The 19,433-nt window shown below is 35.6% G+C and overlaps 1 protein-coding gene across 2 annotated transcripts in view; it reads right to left on the bottom strand.

Moving 5' to 3' along the window:
- Window positions 1–1,129: 1,129 nt before the first annotated feature.
- The window catches only part of LOC136338167 (UDP-glucuronosyltransferase 2B31-like), a 33,063-nt gene continuing 14,759 nt past the window's right edge, over window positions 1,130–19,433 (bottom strand). For both annotated transcript variants that reach the window (XM_066280278.1, XM_066280277.1), the window contains one exon: window positions 1,130–5,371. In XM_066280278.1, coding sequence (XP_066136375.1) covers window positions 5,092–5,371 — 280 coding nt within the window. In that variant the 3' untranslated portion in view covers window positions 1,130–5,091. The remainder of the gene's footprint in view (window positions 5,372–19,433) is intronic.

The raw sequence follows: 19,433 nt of genomic DNA, 5'->3' as shown, positions 1-19,433 counted from the left end.
AGTCAAGGCACTTATGAGATGCAATCAATAAACAACTAAAGTGAAGAAACTATGAGTTGATGCTTCTCATCTCTCTCTCCTCCCTTTCTCTTCTGTCTCTCTCTCTAAATACACACACACACACACACACACACTTAAGCATAGAAGAAAACTGTATTTGTCTTATTCTTTAATAAGCATTGCATTCTATATGAAAATTAATTAAGAACTAATCAGCATTCTTTAATTTCAGCTTGAAAACTAACATTTTCTATGAAGCTAGAATAGTCTTTTTTTTCTTTTTATATTTCTATATAAATATGTTCATTAATTACACTTGAGCATTATCAATCTTGTACCCATAGGAGACATAATCTTTTAAAAACTACTCATGTGCCTGACCAGGTGGTGGCGCAGTGGATAGAGTGTCAGACTAGGATGATGAGGACCCAGGTTCGAGACCCTGAGGTCACCAGCTTGAGCACGGGTTCATCTGGTTTGAGCAAAGCTCACAAGCTTGGGTCGCTGGCTCAAGCAAGGGGTTACTTTGTCTGCTGAAGGCCTGCGGTCAAGGCACATATGAGAAAGCAATCAATGAACAACTCAGGTGTCGCAATGCGCAACAAAAAACTAATGATTGATGCTTCTCATCTCTCTGTTCTTGTCTGTCTCTCCCTGACTATTCCTCTCTCTCTCTGTCTCTATAAAACAACAACAACAACAACAAAAACTACTCATGTACTTTGGACATAATCTAATCATGACAATTATTTTACTATTGTATTGAATAAATGCTTAGAGAAAAGTTATTCATGAATATCTATAAAACAAAGGTAATATGCAGATGTATATATTTCAAGGCATTCAGGCTTCTAGATTTAGCCAAACCATATACCAGGTCATAGAATATTTAAACCCTTGTGAATGATACTAATAACTGTGAATAGCATTAGTAATTGTAAGTAAATAGGCAGAGTGATAGAATGCTAAAACTGGAAAGTGCTCTAGAAGTCAAAGTCAAATGTTTAGTTGAGATAAACAGTCTAATCCGAGAGATGTAAGTGGTTTGACTATTTTAATAGAACTAATTAATGGCCTAAGCGAGGCTATAAATTAGGGGGAAAAGAAGCAAAAATAATTAGCATTAAAATTTTCTTTCATCTACTTTTTTAATTTTGAACAATTATTTGGTTTCAGTGTACAGCTTAGTGATTAGATAGTCATATACTGTACATAGTATCCCCCTCAATATTTCTAGTATCTCACTGGTGCCATTTATAGTTATCACAATAGTATGATTCTATTTCTTATGCTTTATTTACTGCCCAAGACTGTTTTGTAATTACCAATTTGTGCTTCTTTGTCCCTTCATCTCTTTCACCCATTGCCCCAACACAGTGCTTCCCTCTGGCAATCATGAGTTATCTCTCTGTATCTATAAGTCTGTTTCAATTTTGTTTGTTCATTTATTTTGTTCTTTAGATCATGTGATTTTTATTCTTCATTTTGTTTATGTGGTGTATTACGTTAATTGATTTGTGAATATTGTACCAATCTCGTATCCCTGGAATAAATCCAACTTGATCATGGTTTACAATCTTCTAAATGTATTTTGGAGACAGTTTGCTAATATTTTGTTGAAGTTTTTTGCATCAATGTTTATAAAGAATATTGGCCCATAATTTTCTATCTTTGTAGTGTCTTTATCTGGTTTTGGAATAAGGATAATGCTGGCCTTGTAAAATGAGCTTGGGAGTCTTCCTTCCTCTTGAATTTTTTTGGAATAGTTTGAGAAGGATAGGTGTTAGTTCTTCATTAAATGTTTGGTAAATTTCACTGGTGAAGCCATCTGGTCTGGTACTTTTGTTTGCTGGGAATTTTTTATTTTGGCTTTGATTTTGTTACTTGTAATGAGTCTGCTCAGCTTTTGATTATTCTTGATTCAGTTCTGGAAGATGTATATTTGTAGGAAGTTATCCATTTTATCCAGTTGTCCAATTTGTTGGCATATAGTTTTTGTAATGTTTTTTACAACCTTTTGTATTTCTATGATGTCAGTTACTTCTCTTTTATTTCTAATTTTGAGTCCTTTTTTTTTTCTGACTCTGGTTAGAGGTTTATCAATCTTATTTATCTTTTCAAAGAACCAGGACATGGTTTCATTGACTTTTTTATTTTTACTCTTTATGTCATGTACTTCTACCCTAACCATTGTTATTTTCTTCTTTCTACTCATTGTGGGCTTCTTTCCCCCCCCCTTTCCCCCCTAGTTCCTTTAGGTATAAGGAGATATTGTTTATTTGAGATATATTTTTTCATAAGATAGACCTGTATTGCTATGAATTTCTGTCTTAGGACTGCTTTCATTGTGTCCCATAGATTTTGAGTTCTTGTATGTTTATTTTTATCTCAAGATAACTTCTGATTTCTTCCTTGATCTCATTGTTGATCCATTCATTGTTTAGAAATATATTGTTTAGCCCTTTTCATACCTACTGCCCACTTTTGTATCTCTGTTAGTAATAAAATTTTCTAACTGCCCACCGGTTCCACAGTAATGGTGATTTATAAAGTAGGGAAGTAACTTTACTTTATAAAATTTATAAAGCAGAATTATAGCAAATTAAAGCATATAATAATAATTACTTATCAAGTACTTTATGTCAGATTTTCTCTAAATTTGGCAGAATAAATCTTTATAAAACAACTTACTATAATTAAATCTTTTTATTTATACTTTGGTTGCTCTGCTACCGCCCACCATAAAAGCTGGAACGCTCACTAGTGGGCGGTAGGGACCAGGTTGACTACCACTGGTTTAGCCTTTTTGTATTTGTGTGTTTTTCAGGTTTTTTTCTTGTAACTGATTTCTAGTTTCATATTGTTGTGGTCAGAAAAGATGTTTGATGTGATTTCTTTTTTTTTTAAAATTGAATTTATTAGGGTGATATTGGTTAATGAAATTATATAGGTTTTAGGGGTATAATACTATAATACATCTTCTACAATATGATTTTAGTCTTCTTAAATTTACTGAGGCTTGTTTTGTGTCCTAACATGGTTTTTAAGTCTATCCTAAAAAATGCTTCATGTGCACTTGAAAAAAAATATACTGTATATTCTGGTTTGGGTTGAAATGCTTTGAAGATATCAATTAAATCCATCTGATACCAGATTGTTGAGCAAATTATGTGTAGAAAAATAATTTAATTACTTAATTTCTGTTTCCTGAAACATCAATGACTTTTGTAACCGTTTATGTGTTATTGATCATTTTACTTTTGTGAATTTATTATTCATATTCATCATCTATTTTCACAAATGCAGTTTGAACTGTTTGATTTCTTTTGTTAGAGATTTGTAGTAGTTCTAACTATACAATGAATATTAGTACATTTTGGTTACTTATGTTGCAGGATAGATTTGAAGTAAATTATTTAAGCCTAAATGCATGATTTAATAATATCTTCTACTATGGCACTGTGTTAGTTCTATCTGTCTTTTACAATGTGTCAGTATCTATAGGAATTGCATAGAAAAATTTGTGGTGAGGTTTTTTTTTCTATAATTTCCCTATCATATTTTAAAATAAATTTTATGCCTTAGGCTGAAGAATGTTTGTTGTAAGACTCTGATGGTGGTCTTCTTGAACAACAAAGATCAATAAATTATTTTCTTATCCTTGAACAATTTGTTATAAAGTGTTGTCCTCATGTGCAGGTTTCAGGAGGGCCTTCAGATTCCTTTGATTTGATTTACCAATTTTTTATAATAGTGTAATTTTTGTATTCTTTTCATTGTTACTGATTATGTTAGTCACAATATGCATAGGGTTAATAAAAATGATAACTAGTTGAATGTTTACACATAAGAGCTATGGAAGGAATGGGACAGCAGTGTAATAAAGAAAGAGACAAAAGAATAAGACATGCTAATCTAGTACGGTTTTTATATAATGATTGTCATTATTTCAAATTGTGTCAACAAACATTGAATTTCATACTATATCTGTCAGAAGATAAGTGATGCTGTAGCTCATTCTGAAAAAAAAATGTATTCAGAGAAAATTAAAATTCAATAAGTTTCTTTAGAGTATAGGTTCTATATTATCATAATCTACAATTAAGACCTTACATTCATTATTGAAGGCTGACTATGAGAGTGAAAGCAACCACTATGAGGTGAATATTTTTAAAGGCCACAAATAAAAGATCATTTAGTTTGAAATATCAAAGATTTTCATAAATAGCTCAATTTTATAATAAGAAGCAGATAGCAGTTGTGATATTTCTAATATAACAAACATTCCACTGGGAAATAACTTAAATTGAATGAAAGCAAATGACTTGCCATGTCTTTAGATAAGACCTGATGCTGAGGCTGGATGTACAGTAAAAGCCAAGAAGCATTGAACATCTCTCAAAATGAAATGGAAGGGTTACTCTTTTCATAGAATTCCAGTGACTGAGCTATTAGCAAATGATAAAGCTACAAAATAATGCACCACAATGAAGTTAAAATATTCTGAGTGTCTATAAAATAATATGGATACTATGTGAAGACTTAATGTTTTTGTGTTCATGCATAATACGTGAGACACTGTTAAACTCAATAATTTGTTTTTTTTGGCCTGACCTGTGGTGGCGCAGTGGGATAAAGCGTCAACCTGGAACACTGAGGTCCTGGTTCGAAACCTTGGGCTTGCCTGGTCAAGGCACATATGGGAGTTGATGCTTCCTGCTCCTCCCCCTTCTCTCTCTCTCTGTCTCTCTCTCTCACTCCTCTCTCTCTAAAAAAAAAAATCAATAAATAAAATATTTAAATGAAAAATAATTTGTTTTTTTGGTATTGCTCGTGAACTAGAACAGAAAAGTTCAATATAAACTTATATAGTTCGTTATTTTTAATTTTTTCCAAGGTTTTTCTCTGGAATTAAATATTTCTAGCTCAAACATGTAGTAAATGACTTGGAAACAAATTTTTATCTGAGAAGCTAAATTGTCAAAAGTCATTTGTCACAGAAAAAAGGGATCCTTACATTATAACTTACTGCTGGAATAAACCAAAGGAGTCCCATCTATGAGGCAGATCAGCTTCAGGCCTCAGAAACAACTACTCCCTTTTTTTCTTCTTTCCTGTTTTAGCAAACTTCCGGCAACAAAACAGACAGAACTTTGTGATTACAAATATAACTGTTGCCACACAGACCAGCAGAAACCCAATCACATCCAAAGAGTGGTACTGGACCCAGTTGAGATCATAGGAGGCTGGCCGCAGGTGTTTGGCTCCTTTGTGACGCATGACAAACTCGATCCAGAAGACGGCTCGATCTAGAGGTTTCATTGGCTGGTCATGGTGAATTCTTGATAATTTCATAACATTCTCCTTATATCTAAAACGAGAAACACAAAGATATCAACCATGAAAGATATTTATTTTGCCTAAGCAAGTCAAACACATACAGAGTTTCTGTCAAACAAATGATTGCAAATACGTGCTTTAGAATGACAGAAGTAGTAGTATTGTTATTTGGGTCTCACAAAGCTTGACTTCTAAATTAGAATTTTATGATTAAAAAATATTTTAAACAGTGAAGATGGGAGATAAAGTGAAAATGTAAAGTATTTTTAGCAGAGAAAGGCTAGGTGCCAGCCTATACGGTATATATTGGGTTGTGGAAATGCATATTTAAGATAATGCTCTAGCCTGACCAGGAAGTGGCGCAGTGGATAGAGTGTCAGCCTGGGATGCAGAGGACCCAGGTTCGAGACCCCCAAGGTCGCGAGCTTGAGCGCGGGCTCATCTGGTTTGAGCAAAGAAAAAAGCCAACCAGCTTGAACCCAAGGTCCCTGGCTCCAGCAAGGGATTACTTGGTCTGCTGAAGGCCCCGCGGTCAAGGCACATATGAGAAAGCAATCAATGAACAACTAAGGCGTTGCAATGCACAATGAAAACAAACAAACAAACTAATGATTGATGCTTCTCATCTCTCTCCGTTCCTGTCTGTCTGTCCCTGACTATCCCTATCTCTGACTCACTCTCTGTCTCTGTAAAAAATAAATAAGTAAATAAATTTACAAAAAAGATAATGCTGTAGTGGTTTTAAAAGAGAAATTGTGTTATGGTGGGAGAAATGCTTCCTCAGAAGCCTCTGTACTTTTACTCTTCTGTCCATGACTTTATTTTTAATCCTGTAGCCAAAATAATTTTTTGAAATCCATCAGAATACAACCCTCATTTGCTCAAAACTTCTATCTGCCTTATCACATTTAGAATAAAAGATAGATCTATTATTTGTCCTATAGAGGCCTTACAAGGATAAACCCTTGGTTACCTCTTCTATCCTTCTGTCTCATATTCTGTTGTAATCACAATGATCTTCTAGTTACTCATTTAAGCTGCCACATGTGTTTTCATGTAAGCACCTTTTACATACTCTGTCCCCCTTGTCCTTCTCCTGGAGCAAGTTTTTCCTGCAACACTCCAAGGCTGCTGGAGACCTTGCTCAGTGTCACATCTCAGAGAGCCTCTTGGCTACACTGTGATAGCATACCTAGACATTTCTTTATGTTTTTTTTTTTCTATTTGAGTCCTAAAATTTCTAAAATATACCTTCAATTTATGTATGAAATACATAAGAAAGTGCATATATTATAAGTGATCAGCTCAAAATTCAAAATTAGCAAGAAAATGATCATGAAATGAACATACCAATATACTCACTATCCATGGAAGCACCCCATTTCTGGACCATTTTTCTACTCCCTTCTCCAAATTACCTACTCTCCTGACTTTTAATACCATATATTAGTTTTATGTACAGTGTGTCCGTAAAGTCATGCTGCACTTTTGACCGGTCAAAGGAAAGCAACAAAAGACAATAGAAATGTGAAGTCTGCACCAAATAAAAGGAAAACCCTCCCAGTTTCTGTAGGATGATGTGACAGAATGTGCGCATGCACAGATGATGACGTAACGCCGTGTATAAAGCGGAGCAGCCCACAGCCATGCCAGTCGAGATGTAGATGGTACAGAGGAAAGTTCAGTGTGTTCTGTGGCTTGCTAAATTCAAATTCATGACCATAGTGCAACATGAATATCGGCGCGTTTATAACAAAGCGCCACCACATAGGAATAACATTACTTGGTGGGATAAGCAGTTGAAGGATACCGGCAGTTTGGTGGAGAAACCCTGTTCTGGTAGGCCATCAGTCAGTGATGAGTCTGTAGAGGCTATACGGGATAGTTACCTAAGGAGCCTAAAAAATCTGTGTGTGAGCCCACATCGAACTGCACTGAATAGGTATGAAACTGGGAGAGTTTTCCTTTTATTTGGTGCAGATTTCACATTTCTATCGTCTTTTGTTGCTTTCCTGTGACCGGTCAAAAGTGCACCATGACTTTTTTTTTTTTCATTTTTCTGAAGCTGGAAACAGGGAGAGACAGTCAGACAGACTCCCGCATGCGCCCGACCGGGATCCACCCGGCACACCCACCATGGGGCGATGCTCTGCCCACCAGGGGGCGATGCTCTGCCCATCCTGGGCGTCGCCATGTTGCGACCAGAGCCACTCTAGCGCCTGAGGCAGAGGCCACAGAGCCATCCCCAGCGCCCGGGCCATCTTTGCTCCAATGGAGCCTTGGCTGCGGGAGGGGAAGAGAGAGACAGAGAGGAAAGCGCGGCAGAGGGGTGGAGAAGCAAATGGGCGCTTCTCCTGTGTGCCCTGGCTGGGAATCGAACCCGGGTCCTCCGCACGCTAGGCCGACGCTCTACCGCTGAGCCAACCGGCCAGGGCAGTGCACCATGACTTTATGGACATACTGTATTGTAATCTTACAGTATGTATTTTTTTCTTCTTTTATTTTTGTAGCAGTTTTGGTTAACTCCTTTGCTATATAGTATTTCATTTTATGACAACCTCACAAATTATTTCTTCCTTTAATGACCAATAATTTAGATTGTTAAGAATTTTTGGCCATCACTACTAATGCTAGTATAAACATTTTTGTATATGTCTTTTGGTTTACATATTTATGCATTTCTGTTGCATATAAACCTAGAAGTAGATTTGATGAGAAGGTGCATATATAATTATGATTTCTTTGTCGATGCTAAATTATTTAGAAATATATTGCTTAATTTTCAAAATTACAAATATTTTAGTTATCTTTTTAAAAAGTTCTAATTTAAATCTAGTCTAAAAACTTTCAAATACTGCATCTTGATTTATGCTACAGCATATATGGTCAATTAATAAATTTATCTGGTCTTGAAAAATGTGTTTTTCTATTGTTTTATATTTGGGGAGGATAGTACTGAGAGGGTCCAGGAATGAGGTACTTTTATGTAGCTTTGGAATATATATACATTCTACATATAAATAATATATAGATAGTATATATAATCTATCTATATATACATATATAGAGAGAAAATAAGATACATTTTAAATGTGTTCTTCAAATTTTTTGTACCACTTTTTTTGTCATCATTATTTTGTCATCTTTTTCTATATTATTGAGAAAGATCTTTAAGAATGTCCTATTGTGATTATATATTTCTAAATTTTTCTTTTTCTTTTTGTTTACATCTACTTCATTACTTTGGTGGATTTGTTAGTAGGTGTTACTAATGAATAATTTGTATTGTTTTGAAAGATTAACATACTTATCATTATGAATTATTTTTTTTATTTTTAGTGGTGCTTCTTGTCTAGATGTATCCAATATTACTGTAGCTATAATATTTTTCTATGGCTACTGTTGAAATAAATTCCTTTCTTTCTTTGTACTTACAAACTTGTATACTGCTATTTAAGCTTGTCTTTTATTTCTTTTAACCCATATAACCTTTATTCAGAGGTCTTATTAATTATCTAGAATTCTATGGAACTGTGACAAAAATGCTGTCTTTAAAGGAAAAATAAAGGCAAAAATAAATGAATAGGACTGATACGGGAACCCAAAAGTTAGATATTTGAAATCTGACTTTAATAATAGTGGCTTGGCCCTGGCCGGTTGGCTCAGTTGTAGAGCGTCGGCCTGGCGTGCAGAAGTCCCAGGTTCGATTCCCGACCAGGGCACACAGAAGTGCCCATCTGCTTCTCCACCCCTCCCCCTCTCCTTCCTCTCTGTCTCTCTCTTCCCCTCCCACAGCCGAGGCTCCATTGGAGCAAAGATGGCCCAGGCGCTGCGGATGGCTCCTTGGCCTCTGCCCCAGGCGCTAGAGTGGCTCTGGTCGCAACAGAGCGACGCCTCAGAGGGGTAGAGCATCTCCCCCTGGTGGGCAGAGCGTCGCCCCCTGGTGGGCGTGCTGGGTGGATCCCTGTTGGGCGCATGCGGGAGTCTGTCTGACTGTCTCTCCCCATTTCTAGCTTCAGAAAAATACACACACACAAAAAAATTAGTGGCTTTTGGTTGTAACCAATAGGAGATTATGTAAAGGTTTAAAATACAATAATTTCTTTTTTTTTTTTTTTTTTTTTATTATAATTTTATTTTTTTAATGGGGTGACATCAATAAATCAGGATACATATATTCAAAGATAACAAGTCCAGGTTATCTTGTCGTTCAATTATGTTGCATACCCACCACCCAAAGTCAGATTGTCCTCTGTCACCTTCTATCTTGTTTTCTTTGTGCCCCTCCCACCCCCTATCCCTCTCCCATTCCCCCCTCCCCCCCGTAACCACCACACTCTTATCAATGTCTCTTAGTTTCACTATTATGTCCCACCTACGTATGGAATAATACAGTTCCTGTTTTTTTCTGATTTACTTCTTTCGCTTCGTATCATGTTATCAAGATCCCACCATTTTGCTGTAAATGTTCCGATGTCATCATTTCTTATGGCTGAGTAGTATTCCATAGTGTATATGTGCCACATCTTCTTTATCCAGTCATCTACTGATGGGCTTTTTGGTTGTTTCCATGTCCTGGCCACTGTGAACAATGCTGCAATAAACATGGGGCTGCATGTGTCTTTACGTATCAATGTTTCTGAGTTTTGGGGATATATACCCAGTAGAGGAATTGCTGGGTCATAAGGTAGTTCTATTTGCAGTTTTTTGAGGAACCACCATACTTTCTTCCATAATGGTTGTACTACTTTACATTCCCACCAACAGTGTATGAGGGTTCCTTTTTCTCCACAGCCTCTCCAACATTTGCTATTACCTGACTTGCTAATAACAGCTAATCGAACAGGTGTGAGGTGGTATCTCATTGCCGTTTTGATTTGCATTTCTCTAATAGCTAAAGAAGATGAGCATCTTTTCATATATCTGTTGGCCATTTGTATTTCTTCCTGGGAGAAGTGTCTATTCATATCCTCTTCCCATTTTTTTATTGGATTGTTTGTTTGTTTGTTGTTGAGTTTTATGAGTTCTTTGTATATTTTGGATATTAAGCCCTTATCTGAGCTGTTGTTTGAAAATATCATTTCCCATTTAGTTGGCTTTCTGTTTATTTTGTTATCAGTTTCCCTTGCTGAGCAAAAACTTCTTAGTCTGATGTAGTCCCATTCATTAATTTTTGCCTTCACTTCTCTTGCCATTGGAGTCAAATTCATAAAATGCTCTTTAAAACCCAGGTCCATGAGTTGAGTACCTATGTCTTCTTCTATGTACTTAATTGTTTCAGGTCTTATGTTTAGATCTTTGATCCATTTTGAGTTAATTTTTGTACAGGGGGAGAGACTGTAGTCCAGTTTCATTCTTTTGCATGTGGCTTTCCAGTTTTCCCAGCACCATTTATTGAAGAGGCTTTCTTTTCTCCATTGTGTGTTGTTGGCCCCTTTATCAAAAATTATTTGACTATATATATGTGGTTTTATTTCTGGACTTTCTATTCTGTTCCATTGGTCTGAGTGTCTATTTTTCTGCCAATACCATGCTGTTTTGATTGTCGTGGCCCTATAATAGAGTTTGAAGTCAGGTATTGTTATGCCCCCAGCTTCATTCTTTTTCTTTAGGATTGCTTTGGCTATTCGGGGTTTTTTATAGTTCCATATAAATCTGATGATTTTTTGCTCTATTTCTTTAAAAAATGTCATTGGAATTTTGATGGGAATTGCATTAAATTTGTATATTGCTTTGGGTAATATAGCCATCTTGATTATATTTATTCTTCCTAGCCAAGAACAAGGTACATTCTTCCATCTCATTATATCTTTTTCGATTTCCCTTAACAATGGTTTATAGTTTTCATTATATAAGTCCTTTACATTCTTTGTTATGTTTATTCCTAAGTATTTTATTTTTTTTGTTGCAATCGTGAAGGGGATTATTCTTTTGGGTTCCTTCTCAGTTGTTTCATTGTTGGCATATAGAAAGGCTATTGACTTCTGTATGTTAATTTTGAAAATACAATAATTTCTGATAAGGACTCAATCACAGGCTTTCCTGTAAGGAGTTAAAGCACTGTAGATAACTAGAAGCTTGGTTTAGAACCCTTAATCTTTTCTTTGTTGCCTAAGATATACAGTGAGTTCTCTTGCAGTAAGTTACCTGAGGCACAAATGGCTCTCAGAAGCACCAAACCCTGGCTGTCTTGGAATATCAAGGATACCAGATAGACCTATGCCAGTGTCAGAAGGACATTCAGAGAGGCACTCCTGCAAGCAGGACTCCCACCTCTCGCACACTGCTATGTGACTAACTGCATCTCAGTAATAAATTACTAATCTTCCCAAGGTATATAAACTAGCCAGTCAGTTGAGATTGTTAAGGCAGTTTTTCTGGACTCAAGTCCCCTGCCTTCTCAAGTTGCTAGCAATTTAAATTAAAGACACTATAATATCTACTTGGTCCCTGTCTCTCATGAGTTGGCTGAAAGGGTGATGGGCAACATACATCTTTACTTGCCCTGTAACAGGACTACATTAAATGAAAGCTTCTGCACAGCAAAAATTAATTCAAAATGGATCAAAGATCTATATATAAGTTCTGAAACAACAAATTACATAGAAGAAAACATAAAAACTCGTGCGGAGGACCCGGGTTCGATTCCCAGCCAGGGCACACAGGAGAAGCGCCCATTTGCTTCTCCACCCCTCCGCCGCGCTTTCCTCTCTGTCTCTCTCTTCCCCTCCCGCAGCCAAGGCTCCATTGGAGCAAAGATGGCCCGGGCGTTGGGGATGGCTCTGTGGCCTCTGCCTCAGGCTCTAGAGTGGCTCTGGTCGCAATATGGCGACGCCCAGGATGGGCAGAGCATCGCCCCATGGTGGGCGTGCCGGGTGGATCCGGGTCGGGCGCATGCGGGAGTCTGTCTGACTGTCTCTCCCTGTTTCCAGCTTCAGAAAAATGAAAGAAAAAAAAAATCCATAAAAACTAAACTTATGGATCTTGGTCATAGAGAACATTTTATGAATTTGACCTTAAAGGCAAGAGAAATAAAAGAAAAAATAAATGAGATTATACTAAACTAAAAAGCTACACAGCCAAAGAACCAATAGAACAAAAAGGAAGCCAACCAAATGGGGGATGATATTCACTAACAACAGTTCTGATAAGGGTTTAGTATCCAAAATATATAAAGAACTCACAAAGCTCAGTAACAAATAAGCAAATAATCCAATTAAAAAAGGAGAGAACCCAAACAGATGCTTTTCACAAGAAGACTTACAAATAACAGATAGATATGAAAAAAATGTGTATCTTTGCTAGCTATTAGAGAAATGCAAATCAAAACTACAATGAGATACTATCTCACACTTGTTAGACTGGCTATTATCAACAAAACAGATACTAACAATGTTGTAGAGGCTGTGAAGAAAAAGGAGCACTCATGCACTGCTGGTGGGAGTGTAAACTGGTACAGCTATTATGGAAGACAGTATGGTGATTTCTCAAAAAACTAAGAATAGAATTACTATTGATATATGACCCAGAAATCCTTCTACTGGGTATCGATCCCTCAAAATTGAAAACATTGATATGCAAACACACATGCACCCCTGTGTTCATTGCAGCATTATTCACAATGGCCAAGACATGGAAACAACCAAAGTATCTCTCCATAGAGAAATGGATAAAGAAGATGTGTTACAGATATACAATAGAATACTACTCCACCATAAGAAATAATGACATATTGCCATTTATGACAATATTGATGGACCTTGAGAACATTAACTGAGTGAAATAACTAAAACAGAAAAGGCTAAGAACAATATGATTTTATACATAGGTGGGATAGAAAACTGAGACTCATAAACATAGATAAAGTAAAGTGGTTACCAGGGAGATGAGGTGGGGGGAGGGAAGAAGGACAAATACACAGTGATGGAAAATGATTTGACTTTGGGTGATAGGCACACAATGCAATCAACAGTTCAAATACTATAAAATTTGTTACCTGAAATCTATGTACTCTTGATCAATGTCACACCATTAAATTTAATTCTAAATACATTTTAAAAATAAATAAAATAAAAATAAGTATTCTGCCTTCCTAGACCACTATTGTGTGAAGAGCACTGAACTCCAAGCATAAATTATTTCAGTGTTAACTCAACTTGAAATTAATACCTAATCTTGTGAACTATTTATGCAGAAATATTTTTAGTATTCTAAAAATATTCTCACCTTTTGTTTTAACTCTTTTGTTAAAACCAAAAAATTAATTGAGTTGTGCAAAAGGAATGTATTTATGAAGGTAGCTAACCCAATTAAAAATTGGAAAAGCATTAAAAAAGACATTTCTCCAAGTAAAATAGATAAATGGCCAATAAGCACAAGGAACGATGCTCAACCTTTTTGTCTATAAGGGAAAAACTAATGAAGACCACAAAGAGAGACTGATTCACACCTGTTAGGATGGCCTTAATAAAACAACAACAAATCACTGATGATTCTTCCTATCCATGAACACAGTATATGCTTCCACTTATTTGTATTTTCTTCAATTTCTTTCTTAATTGTCTTATAATTTTACAAATACAGATCTTTTACATTCTTCGTTAACTTTATTCCTAGGTATTTTATTTGTATTGATGCAATTGTGAATAGGATTGTTTTCTTAATGTATCTTTCTGATAGTGCATTATTGGTGTATAAAAATGCAACTGATTTCTAGATATTTGTTTTATATTCTGCTACTTTACTAAACTTGTTTATCAGTTCTAGTAGTTTTTTTGGTAGAATGTTTAGGGTTTTCTGTATGCAGTGTCATATCATCTTCAAATATTGACATTTAATTCTTCCTAGTTTAGATGCCTTTTATTTTTTTTCTTGCCTGATTACTTTAAATAAGACTTCTAGTACTGGTTGAATAAGAGTGGTGAAAGCAGACATCTCTGTCTTGTTCCTGACATTAAGGGAAATACTTTTAGTTTTGCCTACTGAGTATGATATTGTCTCTGGATTTCTCATATATGGCCTTTATTATGTTGAGAAATGTTCTGTCTATTTCCACTTTGCTGAGATTTTTTATCAAATGAGTGCTGGATTTTATAAAATTCTTTTTCTACATCTATAATTATGATCATGTGATTTTATCCTTCACTTTTTTGTGTGTCAGAGACAGAGACAGAGAGACAGAGAGAGGGACAGAGAGGGACAGACAGAAAAGGAGAGATGAGAAGCATCAGTTCTTTGTTGTGGATCTTTGTTGCAGCTCCTTAGTTGTTCATTGATTGCTTTCTCATATGTGCCTTGACTGGGGGGCTACAACAGAATAAATGACTCATTGCTCAAGCCAGCAACCTTGGGCTCATGCCAGCTACTTTGGGCTTCAAGCCAGTGACCTTTGGGCTCAAGCCATAAACCATGGGGTCATGTTTATGATCCTACACTCAAATCAGAGACCCTGCTTACAAGCTGGTGAGCCTGCACTCAAGTTGATGAACCTGCACTCAAGCCAGATGAACTCACTCTCAAGTTGGCGACCTTGGAGTTTCGAACCTGGGTCCTTTGCATCCCAGTTCGACTCTCTATCCACTGTACCACCACCTGGTCAAGCATCCTTCATTTTGTTTATGTATTATATCACATTTATTTATTTATTTTAATTTATTTTTTTAATTTTTATTAATTTTAATGGGTTGACATTGATAAATCAGGGTACTTATGTTCAGAGAAAACATCTCTTCATTATTTTGACATTTGATTATGCGGCATTCCCATCACCCAAAGTCCCAATTGTCTTCTGTCACCTTTTAACTGGGTTTCTTTGTACCCCTCCCCTCCCCAACCACCTCCCTGTCCTCCCCCCCCCACCCCGTAAACCCCACACTCTTGTCCATGTCTCTGAGTCTCATTTTTATGTCCCACCTCTGTATGGAATCATATAGTTCTTAATTTTTTCTGATTTACTTATTTTGTTCAGTATAATGTTATCAAGGTCCATCCATGTTGTTGTAAATGATCCAATATCATCATTTTTTATGGCTGAGTAGTATTCCATAGTATATATATACCAAAGCTTTTTAATCCACTCGTCTTCTGATGGACACTTGGGCTGTTTCCAGATCATTGCTATTGTGAACAATGCTGCCATAAACATGGGGGTGCATTTCTTCTTTTCAAGCAGTGCTATGGTGTTCTTGGGGTATATTCCTAACAGTGGTATAGCTGGGTCAAAAGGCAGTTCGATTTTTAATTTCTTGAGGAATCTCCATACTGTTTTCCACAGTGGCTGCACCAGTCTGCATTCCCACCAACAGTGTAGGAGGGTTCCCTTTTCTCCACATCCTCGCCAGCCCTTATTCTGTGTTGTTTTGTTGATGAGCGCCATTCTGACTGGTGTGAGGTGATATCTCATTGTGGTTTTAATTTGTATTTCTCTAATGATTAGTGATGTTGAGCATTTTTTCATATGCCTATTGGCCATCTGTATGTCCTCTTTGGAGAAGTGTCTATTCATTTCTTTTTCCCATTTTTTTGATTGTATTGTTTGTCTTTCTGGTATTGAGTTTTACAAGTTCTTTATAAATTTTGGTTATTAACCCCTTATCAGATGTATTATCAAATATATTCTCCCATTGTGTAGTTTGTCTTTTTATTCTGTTCTTATTGTCTTTAGCTGTGCAGAAGCTTTTTAGTTTGATATATTCCACTAGTTTATCCTGTCTTTTATTTCACTTGCCCGTGGAGATAGATCAGCAAATATATTGCTGCGAGAGATGTCGGAGAGCTTACTGCCTATGTTTTCTTCTAAGATGCTTATGGTTTCACAGCTTACATTTAAGTCTTTTATCCATTTAGAGTTTATTTTTGTGAATGGTGTAAGTTGGTGGTCTAGTTTCATTTTTTTGCAGGTAGCTGTCCAATTTTCCCAACACCATTCATTAAAAAGGCTGTCTTTACTCCATTGTATGCTCTTACCTCCTTTGTCAAATATCAGTTGTCGATAAAAGTGTGGGTTTATTTCTGGTTTCTCTGTTCTGTTCCATTGATCTATAAGCCTTTTCTTATGCCAGTACCAGGCTGTTTTTAGTACAATGGCCTTGTAGTATAACTTGATATCTGGAAGTGTGATACCTTCCACTTTATTTTTCCTTTTCAAGATAGCTGAGGCTATTCGTGTTCTCTTTTGGTTGATATAAATATTTGGAATATGTGTTCTATATGTTTGAAGTAAGTCATTGGTATTTTAATTGGTATTGCATTGAATTTATAAATTGCTTTGGGTAATATAGACCTTTTAATGATGTTTATTCTTCCTAACCATGAGCACCATATATGCTTCCACTTGTTTGTATCTTCCCTGATTTCTTTTATCAATGTTTTATAATTTTCCAAGTACAAGTCTTTAATCTTCCTGGATAAATTTATTCCTAGGTACTTTATTTTTTTGGTTGCAATAGAAAAGGGGATTGATTCCTTAATTTCTCTTTTTACCAGTTCATTGTTAGTGTATAAAAATGCCTCTGATTTCTGTGTATTAATTTTATATTCTGCCACTTTGCTGAATTCATTTATCAGGTCTAATATTTTTTGAATGAGACTTTAGGGTATTCTATATACAATATCATATCATACCATCTGCAAATAATGATAGTTTTACTTCTTCTTTTCCAATTTGGATGCCTTTTATTTCTTTTTCTTGTCTGATTGCTATGTCTAGGACCTCCATAACTATGTTGAATAAGAGTGGTGAAAGGGGGCACCCCTGCCTTGTTCCTGATCTTAAGGGGATTGCTTTTAATTTTTGCCCATTGAGTATGATATTGGCTGTGGGTTTGTCATAGATAGCCTTTATCATATTGAGGTATGTTCCCTGTATTCCCACTTTGCTGAGAGTTTTGATCATGAACGGGTGCTGGATTTTATCAAATGCTTTTTCTGCATCTATTGAAATTATCATGTGGTTTTTCTCCTTCTTTTTTTTTATGTGATGAATCACATTGATTGATTTGTGAATATTGTACCAGCCTTGCTTCTCCAGAATAAATACCACTTGATCATGGTGTATGATTTTTTTCATATATTGCTGGATCTGGTTTCCTAATATTTTGTTGAGGATTTTTGCATCTAAATTCATCAGGGATATTGGCCTATAATTTTCTTTCTTTGTGTTGTCTTTGCCTGGTTTTGGAATCAGAATTATACTCGCCTCATAAAAGCAGCTTGGAAGTCTTCCTTCCTCTTGAATATTTTGAAATAGCTTGAGAAGGATAGGAGTTAGTTCTTTTTTGAATATTTGGTAGAATTCACTTGTGAAGCCATCTGGCCCACAACTTTTCTTTGTTGAGAGTTTTTTGATAACTGTTTCTATCTCATTTGTTGGAATCGATCTGTTTAGGTTTTCTGATTCTTCTAGATTAATATTTGGAAGATTATATGTTTGATGAAATTTATCCATTTCATCTAGGTTGTCTAGTTTTTTGGCATACAGTTTTTTATAGTATTTTCTTACAATATTTTGTATTTCTGTTGTATCAGTTGTTATTTCTCCACTCTCATTTCTAATTTTATTATTTGAGTCCTTTCTCTTTTTTTCTTGGTGAGTCTTGTTAAAGGTTCATTGATCTTGTTTACCTTTTCAAAGAACCAGCTCCTGGTTTTATTGATCCTCTGTATTGTTTCTTTAGCCTCTATGTCATTTATTTCTGCTCTGGTCTTTATTATTTCCTCCCTTCTACTAGCTCTGGGCTTTACTTGCTGTTCTTTTTCTAGTTCTTTGAGATGCAGGGTCAAGTTGTTTATTTGAGCTTTTCCTAGCTTCTTGAGATATGTCTGTAATGCTATGAACTTCCCTCTCAAGACTGCTTTTGCTGTGTCCCATAAATTTTGAGTTGATATATACTCGTTATTGTTTGTTTCTAGGAATTTTTTAATTTCTTCTTTGATCTCATTGTTAACCCATTTGTTATTTAATAACATGCTATTTAGTTTCCAAGTGTTTGAGTATTTTTCAGTTTTCCTTTTTGGTTGATTTTTAGTTTCATGCCATTGTGATCAGAGAAAGTGCTCGATATGATTTCAATCTTCTTAAATTTGTTGAGGCTGCTTTTATGCCCCAACATGTGATCTATTCTAGAGAATATACCATGAGCACTTGAAAAGAATGTATATTCTGCTTCTTTAGGGTGAAAGGTTCTGAAGATATCTATTAAATTGAGTTGATCTAGTATGTCCTTTAAGTCTGCTGTTTCTTTGTTAATTTTCTTTCTTCAGGATCTATCTAGTGATGTTAGTGGGGTATTGAAATCCCCTACTATTATAGTATTGTTGTTGATCTCGCCCTTTAAATCCATCAAAGTCTGCTTTATATATTTAGGTGCTCCTATAGTAGGTGCGTAGATATTTATAACAGTTATATTTTCATGTTGGATTGCTCCCTTTATTATTATGTAGTGACTTTCTTTATCTCTAACTATAGTCTTTGTTTTAAAGTCCATTTTGTCTGATATAAGTATTGCTAGCCCAGCTTTTTTTTCATTTCCATTTGCGTGAAATATTTTTTCCATCCTTTTATCTTCAGTCTATGTGCATCTTTTCTTTTAAGGTGTGTCTCTTGTAGACAGCATATGTATGGGTTCTATTTCTTTTCCATGCAGCTACCCTGTGTCTTTTGATCGGATCATTGAATCCATTTACATTTAAGGTTATTATTGATATGTATTTGTTTATTGCCATTTTATTCTTTAAAACTGTATTCCTCTTTTGCTATATTCTTTTTCTCCTTTGATCTGTTTACAACAGGCCCCTTAACATTTCTTGCAACCTTGTAGTGAATTCCTTGAGGTTTTTTTTTGTCTGGAAAGCTTTTTATTTCTCCTTCAATTTTAAATGTTAGCCTTGCTGGATAAAGTAGTTTTGGTTGTAGGCTCTTGTTCTGAATTACTTTGAATATTTCTTGCCATTCCCTTCTGGCCTCAAGTGTTTCTGTTGAGATGTCGGAAGTCACCCTTATGGGGGCTCCTTTTTAGGTGATAGTCTTTTTTTCTCTAGCAGCTTTTAATATTTTCTCTTTATCACTTAGCTTTGGTATTTTAATTATAATGAGT

Source organism: Saccopteryx bilineata, chromosome 5, assembly GCF_036850765.1.
Source record: "Saccopteryx bilineata isolate mSacBil1 chromosome 5, mSacBil1_pri_phased_curated, whole genome shotgun sequence".
NCBI classification, from domain to species: Eukaryota; Metazoa; Chordata; class Mammalia; order Chiroptera; family Emballonuridae; genus Saccopteryx; species Saccopteryx bilineata.
The sequence above is the reverse complement of the archived record's forward strand: the minus strand, read 5'-3'. Positions and strand labels throughout refer to the sequence as shown.